Here is a 21,476-nt window from a genome sequence, read left to right on the forward strand (position 1 = left end):
TACTAAAAAGTTTTAGAATAAAACGTTGTTCTCAAACTTGAAGTTGTAGTTAAAAAACAATATATTAGCGAAAGTAATAAGAGAAACATTCGTTATATATGCAATAATACATTATGTACTAAGAGTTTTCAAAAAAGAAGTTTAAAGTTCATTTATGTATATAGCATTCGCGACAACACGAACTTAGTGTATATTATCACAATGATATCCCAAGAAAATTGATCATCATATTGACAATATCATTCAGTATTATTGTCTATACATACCTTATAAAACCAACTGATTAATTTTTTTTTTTATATGGGAAAATCAAGTTATAAATTAAAGCAAATCAGAGTTGGACAATTGAAAATGCTTGCAACAGCAGAAAGAGAAGGGAGAAATGCAATTTTGGTCCAATTTTTTAGGGACGATCGTAATTTTAGTCCAGGTTCAATTCAAAATAGCGAATCGAAACAATAATTTTTTTTAAAAAATAACAATGTAAGGATAAAATATTTTTCCAGAATCGCACACATGATGTGCATGTGACCATATAAATTTGGGAATTTCTCCAAAATTAGCGAATTAGCTTACGTGAAAGTATTTTCCAGCCGAAGCTTACGTTGCAAGAGATAAGCACTGGCCGAAAAAAATACCACCACATATGCTAATTCATCGAATTTTGGAGAAATTCTCAAATTTATGTGGTCATGTGCGTATCATATGGGCGATTTCGAAAAAATTAGGGCATTTTGTCCTTAAATTGCTATTTTTTAAAAATTACTATCCTGATTCGTTATTTTGAATTTGATCTGGATTAAAATTATCATCGCTTCCAATAAAATGGACCAAACTTGCATTTTTCCTAAAGAAAATATCCAGAGCCTTCTAGCGATGGTCTCCGGTAAGTTTGATGGTTGAAAATTCGTTAAAAGAAGAAATGTGACGATTTTTAACATTAATTGATAACAAAAAGGGTAAATTACAACGACCTCTTCTGAGTTTGTCATAATTACGAATACTCCCTCGTTGTTTGAAAAATTATAAATATTTCCTTGATATTTGATGAAATTATGTAATCCTTAAATGGAGGTATGAAATTGTCAACTTTACCCTTACTGTATTTTTTTTTAAAAGAAAATTAAAAGCTTATAAAAAGATCGAACTAGATGGATGAAAAAAAATTATGAAAAAAATTATCCACTTAGTCCATAAATAAATAAATAAAATTATAATTTTTAATCCATAAGGCCTTTTTAGTCAGTTTATCATAAAAGATTGATAAAAATTTAATGAATTTAGCTAATTATTAGACGGCCATTAAAATAAGGGAAGTATTGATAATTTTTCAAACAATAAGGGAATATTCGTAATTATGCCAAAGTTCAGAGAAGGTTGTTGTAATTTACCCAAACAAAAATAAAACCTTTCTTATTAAAACTCCCTATTAATAGTGATTCATTAAATTAAGAGTCTCGCAAAACGTATATGACGCTTTTAAACCAATTTCAAAACTCATTAATTGAAAGCTCTATGTGTAATGTCTATTTAACCATGCACCTCCTTTTCTCTCTTCATAATATTCCACCATTACTTACCCTCCCTTCCCTCAACCCCATATGCATTCAAAACCTTTTGAATGAAAAGAGCCATTGCACATTTATAACAACATCAATTCTTCCATTACTCCATGCATATAAAGGATTAGTCAAATCCCGAAAACGCAAGGGGGAATCGATGGATATCCGCAGGGAAGAAGAATCAAGAAATGGTATTCGTGAATCGTACAGGGAACCAGATGAAGGGATCCAAGTTCCTCTCCTGGAGAACCAACCACCTCCAGCCGGGGCCAAACCACCAAAAACTCGGGCGCGGAAGGTCGTCCGGAAGGCATTCAAAGGAACAGCCCATCTCTCCAATCTCCTCCCCACGGGCTCCGTTCTTGCTTTCCAGGTTCTCTCCCCCGTCTTCACCCATGAAGGCAAATGCAAATCCATCGTCAGCCGAAGCACCACCCTCGGTCTCCTCGGATTCTGCGCTGCCTCGTGCTTTTTCTTGTGTTTTACGGACAGCTTCAGAGACGAGCGGGGCAAGGTCCGGTACGGCCTGGCCACCTTCCGGGGCCTCTGGGTCATTGACGGCTCATCCTGTGCTCTTCCACCGCAGGAAGCCGAGAAATTTCGGCTCCGGTTCGTGGATTTTTTCCATGCCTTATTGTCCATTGTGGTTTTCGCGGCTGTGGCGATGCTGGATAAGAATGTGATGCACTGCTTCTATCCCTCCCCGTCAGACGAGACCCTGGAAATTCTGACGACCTTGCCGGTGGCAGTGGGGGTGATCTGCAGCCTGTTCTTCCTTTTGTTCCCGACCAAGCGCCATGGAGTTGGATTCCCTCTGTCACCCCGTTAGTTAATCGATATGATCCTGAACTGAAATTCTTGGCATATAAATTTCAATGTCCGTTCTTCTTTTGGCCCATGAGAACATAAATTGATCTGAAATTGTTGTCGGAGAATGTTAAATGTTAGAGAAAAGTGTTAATTTTATCAACTTTATTAACCGAATTTTCATGTTTCATGAAATTTAGGTTTGACATCTGATTATTGATTGTTCGGAAGATGAAATCCGTCACTCTAATTTGCAATAGCAAAATGAAAATCAGGCTTTGAATTGGATTATTGGAAGCTGAAAACCTTAAGAAGTGGAAAACCGGGTTAATTATTTTTTCATTACAAAAAAAAATAAAAAAACTATATTAATATAATTTTTTTAAATATTATAATATTATTATTACGAGTTGCGGTTTCTAACCATTGACTCAATTAAAAAAATAATTTTTTTTTAAATTTAATTCAAAATTGCCACTTGGTGTCAATTGCAATTGCAATTCACATTTAATTGGCCCAATTCACAAATTATATTTTTTTATTTTTTTATAAATTAATTATATTTAAATACTTAAAATTATATTAATTTTAAAAATACAATGAAGCATACAAATGTAATGGCGTATTTTTTCTATACAATTCTAGAAAAATAAAATAAATCATACTGATAAGTTTGCGACAGTGTTGGAACCCTTTAATTGAAACTCAAGGCCAGATTCAGAATTTAGAAAAAAATGCAAGTAATTTTTGTGATACTATAAATGCATAAATTATTATCTTATATAAAAAATTAGCAATTTACTTTTATATATTTTTTAAAACATAATAATAAATAAAGTAATTTATTTTATATTTAAAAAATACATTATCGAATCATTTTATGAACTTTAACGCATGATGGGGTGAGCAGTCACTACACACAGAGTTTGTTCGCTTCAAATCAAGAGTTGGTAAGAAGAATGATACTATCTTTGTGTCTGAGGAGCTCATAGCTAGGAAGCAAAGTTTGAGATAACAAGACTATTAATAAAACAAGATCGTACAGTACAACAGTGCTCAACTGGTGGTTTCTCCCTCAACAGGCCAAGGGATACACTGATAATCCTCTATCTAATATCTTTCACAATAATGGTGGCTATTATATTCGATGGTCGTTCTGTATGTTCAAAGCGGCTCAACATTCCCTCCAATTGTGGTAAATGCAAGCAGCCAGGAATGCACGATAAGCCAAGTTAATTGAAGCAGATAACAAGACTATTGACGAAACGTCGTGTAGAGAGGTTGGAGGTCTTCAAAGGTGCTCAATTACATTTCTATTTGGCTAAAACTTTTGTTATATTCATATAAATGAGATAACTTAGATAACACCTATTGCTCTTCAATTATATAACTATAAATTGGATTGATGCGTGAAATAAGTATTTAATCGTTGAAAATTTTTCATTTTATTTTAGTAATAGACTCTCTGTCTTTTATTTTGGGTGGACCTTTTTGTAACAGCAATATTTAATTGATATTATTTTATTCAGGTTCTGGTCAAAATGTATTGAAATTCTGATCAATTTCAAAGAATATAAGTAATTTTTGCATTGATTCAACAAAATTACGTGCTAGTTTCTATAATTAAATCATTAATTAGTGTATATAATTATATATAATTTTTTAATCATAACATATGGGACTAAATTAGTAAAAAAATTATGTGAGGAATAAAATTAAATGAGAAAAAATTTTATTTATAGGATACAATATAGAAAAATCACAATATATGGGATTAAATTGAAAAAAAAAAAACCCTTAATATATAAAACCAAAACTACGATTTTTTCAAAAATCCTCCGTACTCAGAAATCAGTGGACCTAGTAATAGAGCCCAACTCTTAGTGTACTTTTTTGTTGGGTCACGATTTTGACATCATTATTAGACTTGGACCGTGTGTCTTTGGTAAATGGGCCACGCTAGGCGGGCGTCCATTGGGCGTAGCCCGTGCATATCAAATATAGCCCAAATAGATGCTACTACCACCGAGCATATTTCTATATGGTTTGTAAATAAATAGTTTTTATGGCAACCAGCTCATTTGAAATTTGACATAACTATAAATATTCTTTCGTTGTTTGAAAATTATAAGTAAACTTCTTATTTTAATAGTCGCCCAACAATGTGAACTTCTGACTTTCGTTGTTGTATATTGTGAAAGTCAAGCCACAATTGCAAAGGTTCAGAGTTGTAAATATAACCAAAAGATACATCTAAATTAGACTAAAATCTATAAGGAAATTAATGTCGGACAGAGTTATAGACATTGACTTTGTGGGAATAAAGGATTATTTGGATGGTCCTTTGACAAAAAGATTAGATTTGTCACAATTACAAAAAATTCAGATTGGGAATGGGATTGAAAACCCATCAGTGACAAATCTACGGTAGCAACCCAACCTTATAAGAGAAAATCCCACAAAGAAGATTTAATGTGGTATTAACAAGTCACAGGGTATGTCAGAGCATCAAAAGTAGACTTAATACTTTGTATCTAGAGTTTATCTCTTGTAATTCTGAAAGGTGTTGATATTGTAAGTATTTTAAGAGTTTAACTCTAAACGCTAGCAATACATCCTTGGAGACGCCCAGCTAAGTGAATGTAATTGTTTGGCCACAACTAAATAATTGGATTATTACTGAAAGTATTAATGAATAGGATCAGGACACATGATCTAAGTGTCAACCTTAAAGATCAATACAAAGCCAGTGGTTTATCGTTAGTGATAGATGTTGTCACAAATACAATCACAAGCTCAAATTCAAGCTTAGTTTCATTTGACCTGGTGATAACTGACGTTAGTTAACTTAGACAGTGGTTCAAATCCAAATCTATCTTTGTTGAAGACAAACTACAGAAACTTGAGTTTAAATTTATAGATTTGTGGGGGATTGTTGTAATTTAAATTAAATTACATGTTAAAATCCATAGATTTAAGAGGAAGAAATTGAAAGAAGAGCATATCCCACATGAGAAATGATGGGGATAAAGTGGGCATTGATCTGTATATAAGGTAGATGTGGGGGTGAATGTTTTTACTCTCAAATTTGTCCCATATTGGAAGTTTATATATAAAATAAACTCCTTATATTAAGTTCAAGTTCAAGTTATGTTTAAAATGTTATGGAGACTTGAGTGAACATGGGATTGTCCTACATGTGTGCGCCCACTTGCCTATCTAGTCCCAGCTCCGAATTTGGGCCTAGGCGTTAGAGCAAATGTATTACTCTCAGGATATATTTTTTTGTAGCAGAAATATTTGAATTTAACCGAACATGAACAGAAACAATCTTTTTCAATCAAAATATTTTTAAAATTACATTAATTGTTTGACTGATAGTTTTAAAACTGCTCGTTCGTTTCTAGCCATTTTCGGCCTTTTCACCCGAGTAATAAAAGTCCGGCTTAAATGATAGAATTTATGGCTGGTGCTGGAGTGCCTATACAAGGTTGCCACTCCTTCATTCTCATACACACCAATAACAAACCAAAATCTTCTTCTCTCTCTTGCTCTTGGGTTTCTCTCAAAACTTCAAGTTTTGAGCTCTAGTTTCGCTGAAAAGGCTATTGAGTTTGTTCGAGGTGTTTATCAGTATAAGTGTAATATTGAATAAATAGTAATCATCTATACTGGAAGGAATTGCATAGTACCCGATGCACTTTTGGGCGGGACGTATAATTTCTTCAAGGCATGCAGATTTTCTGCGATTCGGTTAGTGTGCCGTTTCTGTTGGACCGAGAGTTGTTACGGTACACCTCTTAGTAAGTTATCTTTTTAATTTTGTAGTAAAACAACATATCTAACTGTTTTTCTTATTATTTTGTTCCAATGTGGGTATTTGTGTTTTGATTTCAAAACTGATTAATATATCCGATTATCTATTTGAAAACAATGTTACACATTGTTGATATGAATTTTTCCAACACTATGTCCTTTATTTATCTAGTCCTGTATATACAAAATTGATGACATTTATTCCTATTTACAATTGAAGAAAAATAGTAATCTATCATATGACAAGTCTGATACACTTATTATGATTTATTGAATTCGATCAAATTTTATTTGGATAAAATATTTCTAGCATAGAACATAGACTTTCCCGAAATATACATGCACGAAATTCTTAAACTTAGTATACAGCTTTACATTTTTGGTACGTTTCAACGTACGAAGCGAATAATTAATTAGTCACAAGATGTTGATACAACTTAGACTACAAAAAAGCACTCCATTAATCACTGCATTATTTTTCCTATATTTATGTAAGTGTAGCAAAAATTAGTATTTCCTTACATTTTTAGGACGTTCAACATACGAAACATATAATTTGTCACAAGACGTTTTATAACAATTACCTTTACATAATTTATTTAGCAACCACTTTCATTTTTTTTCTTTAATAAAATTAATTATATGAAAAATAAAATTACAACTGCTCAATTCCCTTCTATTTTCCTCATGCAGATACCACTCGTTTTGTTTACGAGAAAATTCAATTTTTCATCTTATAACTATGGGTTGACATTTTTTGTCCACTGTGATTTTATTTTGTAATTGAAAATAATGATGTTAAAAAGCAGCAGCTCTGGTCAAATTTATACTGAAAAATGCCAATTTCACCAATAAAAGGCATATACTTGACACGTGTCAATTTTTTTTCAGCAAGAATGGTATATATTTTTCACAAAAAAATTGGATTAAATGTGAGATTTTTTTTCTAAAATATCGTCTTTAATTATAAAATTAAAATCAAAGTAGATCAAAAGAGGCACTTTTGTTCAAAATAATTATAGGACGAAATATACATTTTTTTTCCTTCTTTTTTTTGGTCACGTACAAATTCGGAAAGGGTAAGCAAAAGAGAAGTGCACTTTGGTTTTAAACAAGAAGAGTAGCCCTAGCCTCACCAAAACTAGGTTTAGCCTTTTTTTACACTGAAATGATCTTTTGAATTTCAGTTTGCGAAGATAACAACTAGGACATAATCAAACACAAAATAATGGAGTTCAAAAAGGGCCTCTTTCCTTTGCCCCCCACAAATGGCCCTTTTCACCAAGAAAGAAAAATTTATTAATTAAAGCCAACATCTTTCATGGGTTCAACAGAATATGCATGGATCTTATCTCCCTTAGAGCCCTTTTCTATACTCATATATATTCCCCCTTTTTTGCTCTAAATTGATATTATTATTGTCGAGAATTTTCTATTATACTTTTTGTGTTATTTATATTAATGATATATTAATATGTGATTGATATATGTTAATTTTTAAATTGAAAAATATAGTTAAATTAGATTATAATTTAAAAGTGAGACTGTATACGATTTGATATTAATATGTAATTCAAAAGTGTGATGGAAGATTCTTCCGCTGGTCCGCCACCTTTTCCTTCTCTCCAAAGTCTGAAAATGCTAAATTCCTTCTCCCTTTTCTTTAATTACTCCAACTTTATTTCCACGTTTGATAATTAGCTTACTTGATACAGATTGTTAACATGAAAATCCATCACAAATTATTTCAAACTCCCTTCAATCATATCCATCCATTGATTGAAGATGGATGGCAGATGGACTGTACCCCGACCCCAAGGAAATCCCTTGTTTCTCCGCCGGTGATCTCGTGACCGTTCGCCACACGCCGTCTCTTGGAAGAGTACATTTCCATCTGATTCAGGGCGGAGAGGTCATTGACTGAGCTCTCTACATCACTCCCAAGGCCACTAGTGGCCGAGCTTGTACCGTACAGCCCGCACAGCTTGTTTCCATCTTGAACAGAAATGTTGTCACTGCCCTTTAGCCCAAAGTTCCCTAGGAATGAAGGGTCGTTCGTGGTTGCTCCTATTTCGGCAGCTTTCTGCAATAAAGCCGTTGCCGAAATCGTTGCAGTAGTGGGTTGGTGACTTTGGTTTTGAGTGCTGAACAAAGATGGAACGCTCACTTCTTTCACAGGGAGAGGATTGTTCGTTAGGTCATGATGATCATCCCCATTGGAGGAGATCTTGTTTCCAAAGTCCCAATTCATCTGGTTATAGGTAGATGGTAGAGGGTTCGAGCAGGGATTGTTGATAAGTGAATGAACATGATGAGTGAAGTTGTTCACTGCTCCGGAGCTCACAGTAACCCCCATTGGCTGCATATCCTGGAGATTCTTGGCTATGGAATCGTGGACAGGGCCCGGACCCATGTTCCATAGGGACAGGCCACGGCCCATTGGGATCGGATCGATATTTTGATCCGTATTGCTCAAGATTGGTTTGAAAATCGAAGAGAAATGCTGCCCTACGGCTGCTGGTTGCCCTAGTGATGATCCGATGAAATGATAATTGATGCTTGCTGCATGGTTGTTCATGTGAGATGCGGCTGTAACTCGCGCCGTCTCTTCTGCTAAGGCATCGCAGAATGCCCGATGCGTGATGAAGCTATCTCTCCTATATTCATACAAAGTTGAATAAGTGAAAAAAATTGTTCATTATTTAGGGAGATCTATAAGTAATTAAAACAGTTCATAGATATGAAATTAGTGGTAAATTTCCATTTTTATATATTTGTTTGTGTAATAAATCACTATTGTTATTTACCAGCGTGTAAGTATATGTTTCATCCTCACATAACAAGACCTAGAGATTTGTATTATTTCCATCAGAAAGAGAACAACACAGGACCCTAGTTCCAAAGATGAAAAGACATCCTAATCTAACAAGCTATATATATCTAAAGGGACTGAAAATAAACAAATCTTGACTAGAAATAGGGACCAAATCAACAAGACTAAAAAATTTGTCTTTCACTCTTACCTTCTCTATATATCTTTCTAGACCGTAGCATACATTTCTTTTCTTCGGATGTATGATTTAAATCAGAAAAAAGAAATTAATTAAAGGGAATAAAATTTCTGACCACCTTAAATTCTTGATGGAGTATATGTATTCAAGATAGAGCAAAGATAAAGAGAGATAATACCTTGAAAAGATAGTCCCACAGTCACACTTATACTCCCTAGTGCCACAAGTCTTGGAGTGGGCCTTCCAATCCGACTGCACGGCGTAGCGTTTCGAGCACTTATCGCATTTCCACTTCTTCTCCCCATGCTTTCGACAGAAGTGCTTCTTGATGCCTGTCAGGTCACCAAGAGCCCTGGATGGGTGGTGGTGGACGCACGTCTTCTCCGGGCAGACGTAGACGCGTTTCCTCACTTCCTTGCTGCTCCTTTGCTTCAGCTTCCAAGGCAGGTTGTGCCCCCTTCTGTGCAGCTGCAGATTCTGGTCCCTCTGGAAACCCTTTCCACATATTTCACACAAGAATCTGTTGGTGGCCATCAGGGTTTGGGGCGACAAGGCTATCACTTCTGCTTCAGGATCTGTACTTTGGTTGATATTAATTAGTCATGAAAATAAGCGACAGAAAGGGAAATCTTGATTGTGCTGGAAAATTGAAGTTAGGAGAATTTCAGAAGATAACAGACCTGGGGTGCCTGGAAGGTTTCTCTTCTTCTTGGCAGGTGGAGGATTTGATCCACTGACAGGATTCGCGGTGGATCCGATTGAGATTACTTCCTCAGTCATCTTTTCTTGTCGAACGACAGCAACGACGAACTTTTTTTTATTTTTATTTTTGATGTCTTCTCTTGGTGGGATTCAGTCCACAAGCTAGCTAGGAGAAAATGATCTGATCGATGATATTACTAGAGAAAAAGAAGAGTTAAAAGATACCTTTTGCTGTGATGTCAAATTCAAACAACACTAGCTGATGATATGCAGAATTGAAGGGATATACTTCCCCTCTCTCTCTCTCCTCTCTCCCCCCCTCTCTCTCATCCAATGGTGGTATTAGTTATGGAAGTAGGGGAAGCTCGAAAGAGAATGATGGATAATAGAGGGTTGCAGTCTCATTAAGTAACACTCGGGCCGGATCGGTTTCAAACTAATCACACGGTAAATATTATTTCACCAACATCCAGTATATAAACGAGTAAATTATGAATATTTTAAACTTAACTTAGCACAAAAGTTATACGTTAAATGACAATTTGAAAAGAGTAATCATATAATATTTGGGATCTCCCAAACAAGAATTGCTCACAAGAATATTACATCTCTCTCTACCTCGTATATTACATATTTTTAACTGATTCCTGTCAGAATAGAATAATATGAACTATTTTACCAAAAAAAGAATACTGTTTTCTAACATGGGGGTAGTGAGGGCAGGGGGGGGGGGGGGAGGTTGCAGGGCAGGGAGAGTGTATAATGACAGATATGATGAGGTCCAGAGAAAGGTGGATACCATGCCTTTCTGATTGGAATGATTATCCCATAATTGTTTTGCTTTTTGTTTTATATTATTGTACTAAAAACTTTGTTCCAATCACCAAGCATGAAAATATATATATGTAATAATGTGACCCATTGCTTTGATTCAATCTCAAGAACCCCACTTTCAAATTGCATATGTAATTTTTCTGATTGGTCTTATTGACATATGACATTTTTTATAGATATACGTGTAAAAGAAGTTATAATTTTCACCCTTAATTCCATGATTAATGGATGATAAAATTTTATTGAAAATTTCTACATATTTCAAAAATGATTATCTCGTGATGTTTTTTTTTTCTTATACATGCAATATAAAAAAATGGTTCAATAGCTGCAGAAAAAATCAGCGTCAAGCTAATTAGTAAGTAATAGATTCTCGTTGCTAATCAATATTATTTAATACAAGAAATTTACTTAGTAATGAATTTTACAACGAAAATGGACTTGCTAATGAATTTAAGAACGAATTGTTTTGAATATATGTTAAATAATGTAAATTAACAGTGAGAATTTTGCTTGCTAATTAGCCCGACACTGATTTTAGCATTAATTTTTTTCCGTAATTATTGAGTTATTTTCTTGTAGTGATGTTTTGTAGATCAATTTTTTATTTCAAATTCCATCACACTTTTTATCCTATTTAATATGTAGCTTGGATATTATATTGAGAACAATAGAAAATGCAATATAATTTGAAATTGAAAAAAAATCAATTCAATTTTAATTGGGACGAAAATAAGAAAATTAATCAATATTATAAGAGTTCATTTGAATTGAAAAAATTAAAAAAAAAAATTATGGGTTTAATATTCATAATGACTAACCATTTTGCAGTTATTCAATTAATTTTGATCAAACGACCATGAATTTCAAACTCCTTAATACTCGCTTTGAATTATCTTTGCCAGGGATCGATTTGCCACATGGGAAATATTAAAGTTATACAAAAAAAAAAGCTCTAAATATTTCATAGATACTCATGCAATCCAACTATATATATAAATTAATTGCATTGCAAATATCTAAATATTCTATATCTATACATATATGCACACAATTATAAAATAAAAATACTTTTAAATGATCAATATATATATATATGCACAATTAACGATATATACAGAGTTATAGTATCGATTCAAGCAACAAGTACTTAAGCTGTGGGTAAAAATTATACAACGATGAGAGGTGAAAGGAAAAAATGTAACTTTAGTTTTAATGGGGTGGCATTTTTTATCTCCATTAATTGATCTTCGTTATTTAGTCCTATATAAAATTTTTGGCAATTTTCATTTTTTCGTCAAAAAATTGTATGTGACTTGTACACGATTCAATTAAATTATAATTTTTGTTCTATAATTTAAGAGGCGTTGATATTTTTAATCCTACAAATCAGAGGTGATGTCATTTTTTGCCCTGCATGAATTAATTTATAGGATTAAAATTGTAATTTAATTAAGTCATGTACAGGTCACATATAATTTTCTGATCAAATTAGTTGAAAAATGATTAAAATTATAAAATTATAGAACTAAATTATGAAAATCAATTCGAATAGAATTATAAATATCATTTCTTAATTTACAGAACTAAAATTACATTTTTCGAGGGGTAAAAACTTTGACGGGTAATTATTATGAAGAATGCAGAAGGCAGGGCATGCACGTGCACCAACTGTGAAACAAAGTAAAATCCATAGAGAACGACAAGCAAAGTAGCATAAAAAGGGAGAAATCGTCCTTACGACAGACAATCTACGCCATTGGCAAATACATGCATACATACTCTCTCACATTTCAATGATATTTTTACAGCACTGTTAATTAATTTTGGTATTTAAGAAAATGAAAAAAGAATTTGAGAAACGGGAGAATATTTGTAAAAATACTTATAATTTGTATTCATTAACTTTCAGCTAAAATTTATCCTGAGTTAAATAACATTGTAAATATTTGTACATATAGATATGGGAGAGTGTAATTATTATCATGCTCCTCCCTCGCAAGAAGTACCTCCAAACCTACCAAGTGAATTATAATATTCAACTATGAATATTGAACAGAAGTATTCAATTACGAAGCTATTTGAGTCATAGTTGAATTTTATATCAGTACAAGAAAATCTTTCAACAGCAACTGAAAAAAGTTAGCGTCGAGCTAATTACAAAGTAAAATTCTCGTCGCTAATTTGTGGTATTTAATACAATATGTTTCTTTGTTATTGGATTTAGCAACAAAAAATTACTTGCTAATGAATTTAGCAACGAATTATTTAAAATATATATTAAATAAGAAAAAAAATACAATTTTAGTCTTGTAACTTATGATGGGTGGTATTTTTGATCATACATGAATTGATTTTCACAATTTAGTCATGTAACTTTAAAAATTTGGCAATTTTCATCCTTTTTCGATCAATTTGGCCGAAAATTTGCATTTGACTTGTACATGATCTAATTAAATTGTATTTTTAGTCCTGTAACTTAGGGAGCATCGACATTTTTAATCCTGTAAATTGAGAGAGTTGGCATTTTTGGTTTTACAGGAATTTATTAATTTATAGGACCAAAATTGCAAGTAAATTGCAAATTTCTGGCCAAATTGGCCGGAAAATGACTAAAATTATCAAAATATGGAGTTACAGGAATAAATTACAAAAATTCATTTGTACAGAGCTAAAAATATCATCCCTCCTAAATTACAGGACTAAAATTATAATTTATCCTATTAAATAATGTAGATCATCAAAGATAATTTTACTTGCTAATTAGCTCAATCAATCGACACTGATTTTAACATTAAATTTTTTAATAGCTATTGAATTATTTTCTTCTTGTGTATGTTGCACATCTTATCAGTTTTTAATCCACACGGGATGAGAATATTACAATAATGATATTATGTATAAGTTGGAGGAGTAATAATAGAGAAGAATGGCTTGGTCATATGGTCATGGTGATGGATAAAAGTGGATAGTTTGATAGTTGGATGGTTTCCTTCACAACATTGAACGTTAGATGGACAACTTTATTTGATTCTGTTAAAGTTATATTAAAGCAATCTTTGCTTTAAAGAAATGTGCTGTGCTACAATTCCTAACTTTTTATAGTTCTCCACACCTTGATACGTGTTACCAATTTGTTCGAATAGTCATAACTCAAATAATGTAATTTTCATTGTAAATATTTTGATTATAATTAGGAACACGGCAAATATTTATTCACAGCTTAAAATTATGGTAATTATCGATTTATAAAAAAAATTATAATTTTGGTCTGAAAGTATAGGGTAGTTTGCAATATTAGTCCCGTAGTTTGGTTTTGCAGGAAGTATGGGACTAATATTGCAAACCATCCTACACTTTAGTTCGGACCAAAATTGCAATTTTCTCGGATTAACGATGTTCAAAGTTTGAGTTCTTGCATTGGTTTTGTTTGACAATAATAGAAAGTATTGATTTGTTATGTTTTCTAAAACATAATTATTTAAAGTATAAGAAATAATTTATTTTACTGTAGGAAAAAAATAAATAAATACTCAAAATGCCCCCACAATTTGAAAAGGATGCAAAATACATGCAGAAGGATAGGAGTTTGTATGACTATTTAACTTAATTTTATGGGTGAAATCGTCATTCCTGTAATTCTATGGGGTTAAACAACATACCTTAATCAACAATACCATATAATTTAAATTTAAACAAATCGTATTCTTATAGTAGACAACACCTACTATACAGTATAACAAAATCCCAAGATCATGGAGTCTTTATTTCGCCAACTGAGCCAGGCATCGTTGGTTACCAAATTGACACTTCCACGTCAATTTTTTTTAACTTATAACCATTATTTCCAAACACCCCAAATCACTTATCAATAATACACACAGATCCTCTAAACAAATACTACACTAATAGGTAGTAAAAAAAACCCTGATATATAAATAAAATAGTGAAGAGACAGGGAACTGACAAAGGCAGTGAATTTTTGGAAGTGTGGGTAAGTCGTCTGGTTGTGGGCTGACTTTTCCTGCAACCTCTTTAATCATAATCTAATGATGTTTTTGCTTTGTGTGTTTGTTTAGAATTTAAGTTTTGGAGTTTTGCTGTTTAACTTTGGTGGGCACAGAATATTCTTTCCCCTCCCCGACACTCTCAAAGGCTTCAACTTTCAAAGTCCAGCTCAATTCTTACCCCTTTTATTACTTTTTATATATCTATATATATTATTCTCATGATCTGCAAATCTCTTCCCCCACAATGCATAATCTACCTTGTGTCTCTGCGATCATCGACCAGCAATTTTTTTTTTTTTTTTGAGAATAATAATATTAAATATGTTTTTGACTGATTGTATGGTAAGATACTTGGAAATAATTTAGAGGAAATGAAGTTTGAGTTTTCTTTTTTTTTTTTTAAATTTGATTTATGCGTGAAGTTTTAGATTGAGGAGTAGTCGGTGGGGCGGGAAAAAATTAGGGTTAAATGCAATGGATTTCGCTGTAAAAATATTAAATAAGTTAAGAATTCTGCTGAAAACAAAAGGCAAATTCGGTTTTCTAAATTCTTTAAAATTAAACAAAAAAAAGATAATGCAGTCCCTTGATGCGGGAGATGGTGTGATTCTCTTTTAGAGGTTTAGGAGTTCTATTTTTATTTTATTTTTATTTAGAGAAATTAATTTTGTGTGTTTTTGTTAGTATTTTCATAAAGAATAATGCAATTATTATAACGAAAAAAATTATGGTTAAATGTAATATATTCTCCTAGAAAATAATTAATTAATAGACTAAAAATTCACCTAAAAAAACTAAAAAACGACAGACCTCCAAAGGTTTGAATATATATATATATATACATATATATAAGATAACACAATTCTTGACGTGGAGAAGACAATAGGTTTTCTTTAAGTTTCCATTTTTCTGTCTATCGTTTATTTTAAAAAAAGTTTAAAAATATATTAATCGAAAACAAAATTAGGGTTCGATACAACAGACTCCCCTAGCAATAAAAATATTAGTACTCTAAAAATCTCCTTGAAAAAAAATATAATACAACCTAAACTTTTAAAATTAAAAAAATAAAATAATATAACGCAACCCCTTAACGGGAAGACAATGAGCTTCTCTTTTAAACATTTACGAGTCAAATGATTATTTTTATTCATAAGCATTTTATGTCTGTTAATATTTTAAAATTAAAAAATAAAATGTAATTTATGAGTATATTGAGAGAAGGAGTAAACTTGCATGGAGTTGGTTTTGAATAGTGGTTGGAAGTGTTTAGGGAAAAGTAAATTGTTGTCACCAAGGGTATGTTTGTTTCCTCGTTTGTCTTTTACCTAAAACCAATACTAAGTTCTTGGACATTGAAAGTTTTATTTCCTCATTTTCTAGGATTCAACTTTGTCTTCAACCCACCTTCTCAACATTTTCTCTCTCCTCTTCCTCCCTTTTTCTCAAAACTTCAATACTTCAATCTTTTTTTCATTCTGTCGATGTGTTTGTACTGGTAGCCAAGAATTTGGAATGGAATGTATGTCTTGTAGCTATTTGAAACTAGGTCATATATATAGTAAGAGATGACTTTGTATTATGTGTCAATTCACCTTTTGACAAAAAGTGTACATACATATATATATATATATAGGGTTAATTACATCTCCTCTAAAAATACAAATTACTGCTTCTCTTGAAAAAGTTCTAAAATTATATTTACACTTTTTCGAAAATTTACTGTTTACTGTTGACTTTCTTTTGCTAGGGTTTGGGTCAAAATTGCTGACATTAGCAAAATACTTACATATATTTTTAATTTTACCATTCATTTAACACTTTCGTGTAATATATGAGAATGTATAATTTCTTTTGCTAACGTCTGCATTTTTCATTCTAACCCTAACGAAAGAGGGTCGGGTGTAAACAAAAAACCTTTGGAGGGGTATAAGTGTAAATTCAATTTTTTTTAAAAAAAAATAGATGTAATTTCATATTTTTAAAAGAGGTTTACGTATAATTAACCCTATATATGTTCATAAGTTTTTATGGGTATAAAATATGGGTTAACTGCATTCAATATATCCCATTGCAAGAAAAAAAATAGATTAGTCCTTATATTGTAAATAGCCATGATTTAACAATAATGATAAATCAATCTATCTATCGCAAATAAATATGTGTTGGCTATGTACGATTAACTAGATTTGATGTGGTTTCAGTTATGGTCAGAATAATTGTCATGGTTCTTATCTATGACTAATGTATCGGCTTCGTCTGTAGAAACAATTGTTGTTATCCGTTGTCCAGTCATCATTAATTAGTATTCATCATGATTTTTTATTTTTGGTAATAGTAATTTGCCATGACAACATATTGTACTTCTTCTAATAATCCCTCAAAAATCCTAATAGGTTCAAATTCTCTTAAAAAAGATGACAATAGGACCCCGGCCCCCTAAACTTTTAAAAAGACACATGTATAATTGTTCCATTCATTTCGATATGAATAAGACACAATAGTTAAGACCCATATCGGACCCAATTATTTTGAATATATATAAATAAGTCGCAACGGGTATTCTACAGGTAGAATTTGGGTAAAATATATATGTAACAACTACGAGTATTTATCGAGTCCAAATCCCAATTTGCGAGGATAATATCAATCTATTGACAAAACTAGATGTGGCGCAACTATAGTATTTAATATAATTTCACAATTTTACATTTTAATCATAGTAATTAATCATTACAAACATAATATGTTTTTTCTAGTGGATTTTCCTAAAAAATCAAGAGGTTGAATTGCTTTTACCTTTGCATTTAACGTGTTAGATTCTTAGTCTTAAGTGTGAGATGAGCATTTTAGTTATGAAAGGACAATTTCAAAATTCAAGAGGGGCAAATTTTTAAATTGATGTAATTCGCATGTCAAATTTGCAATTATAACAAAAATAATTGGGCAAAGTACACTATATTCCAGTTCCTACTTAGCTCGGTATTTAAATAAAAAGGTTTCAAGGATTAATTTAAAATACAAATACGAAGAATTAGACTGTCACAGCATATACTATACGATTCGATGCAGAAGAACTGCATAACAATGGCCAATGTTTGAGATGGGAATCCTTTTGAGAAATTCACATGCTTCTTATCAAAAAGGAAGGAACCTATGCCTTTTGGGAAATCCTATTTTTTGTATATATTATTTATTATTTATTTTTATACTTGGGAATACAAATCAAGATTCATACATCGTTATACTTAAATAGAGAAGAAAATAAAAAAAAATACTTAAATAAATAGATATATGAAAAAAATATTCTCAAAAAAGCCCTCGTCCCCGACTTGATAGACGGTAAATTTGATATTTTTATTTCAATAATAAGATATGATCCACTACATCATTTAATAAATTCACATTTGGAGAGTACTGATCAAATATATCGGTAATTTTTTACTTTCTTTTCCATTGTCAAATTTTCATCTACATATAAAGAGACGATGATAAAGAAGTCAAGAGTGTCATTAACATAAACACATTTATCACACTGATTGATCTTAAAGCCATTAGACAACATTGTCTTATCAAAAAGTTTCATGGTATTGTTTCGGAGATTGTTTGAGCCCATACAATGGCTTGACAAATCAGGAACAACAAAGCCTTCCAGTTGTTCAATTTAGATTTCTTCATAAAACTAGTCATTTAAGTCCGCACATCAATTTACCCTTAAAAAACAATGGGGACTTCCTCATCTAAAAACTTCCCAAAGTTCAACTTATTGAGGTATAATAGCTTCTATTGACAAAAACATTGGAAGTCACTGGAACATTTTGCTAGAATAGCTAATTTGTTGTGCCACGGGAGGACGGACAACAACCACAATTGAATTAGTAGCAATAGAGTTGATTGTCATAATACCTCTCCAATGATTGGCACTTGTTTGGTTGCTGACTGCGCGCCATCAACCATCATTCACGTGTCACGAGCTCGTAATGTGTCGTTCATTATAACCAACATTTGTACACTTTAATCTAATCAGAATTAATTTATTAATTACATTTTTTATCTTAATTCGTCATTCACCATTTTTCAACACCTTCAACTATGTACCTATCACATAACAAGTATAATTAATTTAAATCTAAATCACACCTGATTTAGGTTGGAATTTCCCAATATATATACACAACAAAAGCAATTTCAGTTATCATTTTCAATTAATATAATTATATTATATTGAGAAAATTGTAATTCTGGTCTCGTAATTATAAAGGAAAGATGGTTTTAGACTCTTTGGAACTAAATTTGGCAATTAAGCCCTGCAATTTTTAAAAAATCGCACATCAGAGGCGCAAATGTCAAATTCTGGCTAGATTTGCAATTTTGGCAATAAGTGTTCTTAATGTGCAAATTCTTCAAAAATTCACATAATTTGAGTGCCAAGTTTAATTGCAATAGGCTAAAATTGCTATCCTTTATAACGATGAGATCAAAATTATAATTTTTCCGATCACATTATACTTTGTTATTTTTTTAATGGTTCTTTTTTCTATTATTATTTTCACCTATTGCATAAACACTCCCACAATGTTATTAGAGGGAGGATCTAAAAAAGAGCAAAGCTATAATTTCTTTTTTGGGTAAATGTGAATTTCATTAACTAAAAACAATAGTAGTACAACACCATGTTCATGAGTTGGTTTCTCCCGTGACAGACCACGGGATACGCCATAGTCTGTATAATGCACATGTGCTAATCAAACAAGTAAGACTAATACTAAGAATCCTCTGCTTAATATCATTAACAATCAAGAAAGCCAAAGTTGTAGTTGTTCTTTCTTCATGCTCGAGCAAAGCTATAATTTCATTTATTGCACATACATATATATATATATATATATATGGCCAATTGAGGTGGGATATAAATTGTTCCTTTGTGAAAAAGAGATCATTTGTGGCTTCATGAGTTGCAAATTTATGTATGATAATAAAAATAAATTATAATAAACTTACATAAAATAAATAAATATCTATATATTGGTGGGGTTCGAATCCAAAATTTTAAATTATGAATCTAAGACGTAGTGGGTTAATAGAGAGTTGTGGTTACTCTTACAGATATTTTGGGCTTAATTATATATAATTAGTTTGCATGGATTGAAGCTGTGATTTTGGTACTATATATAAAATAAGCTCAATCAACACAATCATAATGCAATCATTCATTCAAATCTAATCTAAAAAGATAAAAGTTCCTTTTTGCTCTATAAAGTTCCACTCCCAATTGTAGGTTTAATGGCCCATAATCATATATATATAAAACCTAGTAGTCTCCTATGATTCTCTTTTGTAGGAGAGATAAGAAGGTGGGCATTTTATGTGAGAATTGTGAAATTAATAAATGATAAATATTCTATATATATATATATGTAATTTTTAAAAATGAATTAAAATAAAATATTTTTAATTTTTTGTAGAGGAAAAAAATATCTAAAAATGTATATTAAGATAATAAGTTAATATAAAAAATTTGATTTGTAAAAAGATATTGACAAACAAATATAATTAATAATATTCGAGAAATCAAATAATACATGAGGAGAAAAAAATAACTGAAAATAATAATAAACGGAGAAGTTAAAAATAATTATTTAACTTAAAATTTTTAAAAAATATGGCAGATCAAAATAATTGAGACACCAAAAAGATGCTCTCCCGCTCTCACTTAATAATAAGGTATAGATTACGAGCAAGAAGGAAGAATGTAGCTTTTGTTTTTTCTGGTGAAAATAAGAGCATGTTTGAAAGGGTGTGAAATAAGTGTTTATTAGCTTATCTTGAAAATAATTAAGTTGAAAATAGTATTTGATTATGCAGATTTTTAATTTATATTATTTAAATTTCTTATCAATTTCAGCAGCTTATTATTAAAATTATAAATATTAAATTATTTTTTCAAATGCTACAACATCAACTTTTTTATTTTTAATTTTTGACAGCTGTCCCAATTTTTATTATTGTTTAATTTATAATTTTATACAACAACTTATTTCTATCACAAAAGTAGAAATTATTGAAAACAACTCTTATGTTGTAGAGGTGAAAGTTGGGGATTATTTGGAAAAAGAAAAAAGAAAAACACAAATGAAAAGTGGAGAAAAATTGAAGTTGGAACTTAATATATATAATTTTATCAATAAACTGCAAAAATTGATAAATAAAAACTTTTATAATTTTTATTGAAATTAATTTAATTTAAGCAGTTCAAAAATATAAGACGTAAACAAAAGAAACACTCTTTTTTAACTTATTTTTTATAACAAGCTGATAAATATTTTAACTTAATTATTGCAAACACCTCATATAAGGTAAAGGGTTAATTATACTTTCCTCTCCTGGGTACGGTGTAATTACACGTAAACTCTTTGTAGTTTGGGATCTAGCACCCCTAAAATTTGCTTCCATATAAAAAATAAGTCCCTCTAATAGTTAAAATTCATCGAATTTGTTGATATTAAAAAAAATCAGAAAAAAATCTATATTTGTCTCTGATTGACTTATTACCAACTTATAACAAGTCAAATAATTTTTTTTATGATCAAATTACTGTCATACGTCTTCACACGGTAATGCATGTGAGGGGATATATCTTCACCGCTATAAGGGTAGTTTAGTTCGGAAAATAAATGTTTGACCTTCAATAAGTCAGCTTAAGTCAATTATAAGGGTAAAAATCAATTTTCATT

General features: G+C 31.3%; 2 protein-coding genes across 2 annotated transcripts; one reads left to right on the plus strand and one right to left on the minus strand.

The window, feature by feature from the left end:
- Nucleotides 1-1,551: 1,551 nt before the first annotated feature.
- On the plus strand, nucleotides 1,552-2,504 carry DMP7 (transmembrane protein, putative (DUF679 domain membrane protein 7)). The gene has a single exon (XM_011101938.3). The coding sequence runs from the start codon at nucleotides 1,720-1,722 to the stop codon at nucleotides 2,389-2,391; it is 672 nt and encodes a 223-aa protein (XP_011100240.1). The 5' UTR covers nucleotides 1,552-1,719; the 3' UTR covers nucleotides 2,392-2,504.
- A 5,338-nt stretch (nucleotides 2,505-7,842) lies between these two features.
- On the minus strand, nucleotides 7,843-10,343 carry NUC (C2H2-like zinc finger protein). Its single transcript, XM_011101937.3, has 3 exons — nucleotides 9,877-10,343; nucleotides 9,375-9,771; nucleotides 7,843-8,842 (listed from the first exon to the last, which is right to left on the minus strand). The coding sequence occupies exons 1-3, from the start codon at nucleotides 9,974-9,976 to the stop codon at nucleotides 7,948-7,950; spliced, it is 1,392 nt and encodes a 463-aa protein (XP_011100239.1). The 5' UTR covers nucleotides 9,977-10,343; the 3' UTR covers nucleotides 7,843-7,947.
- Between the last annotated feature and the right edge of the window lie 11,133 nt (nucleotides 10,344-21,476).

The sequence above is a fragment of the Sesamum indicum genome, linkage group LG12 (assembly GCF_026168435.1).
Source record: "Sesamum indicum cultivar Baizhima isolate 11 linkage group LG12, ASM2616843v1, whole genome shotgun sequence".
NCBI lineage: Eukaryota > Viridiplantae > Streptophyta > Magnoliopsida > Lamiales > Pedaliaceae > Sesamum > Sesamum indicum.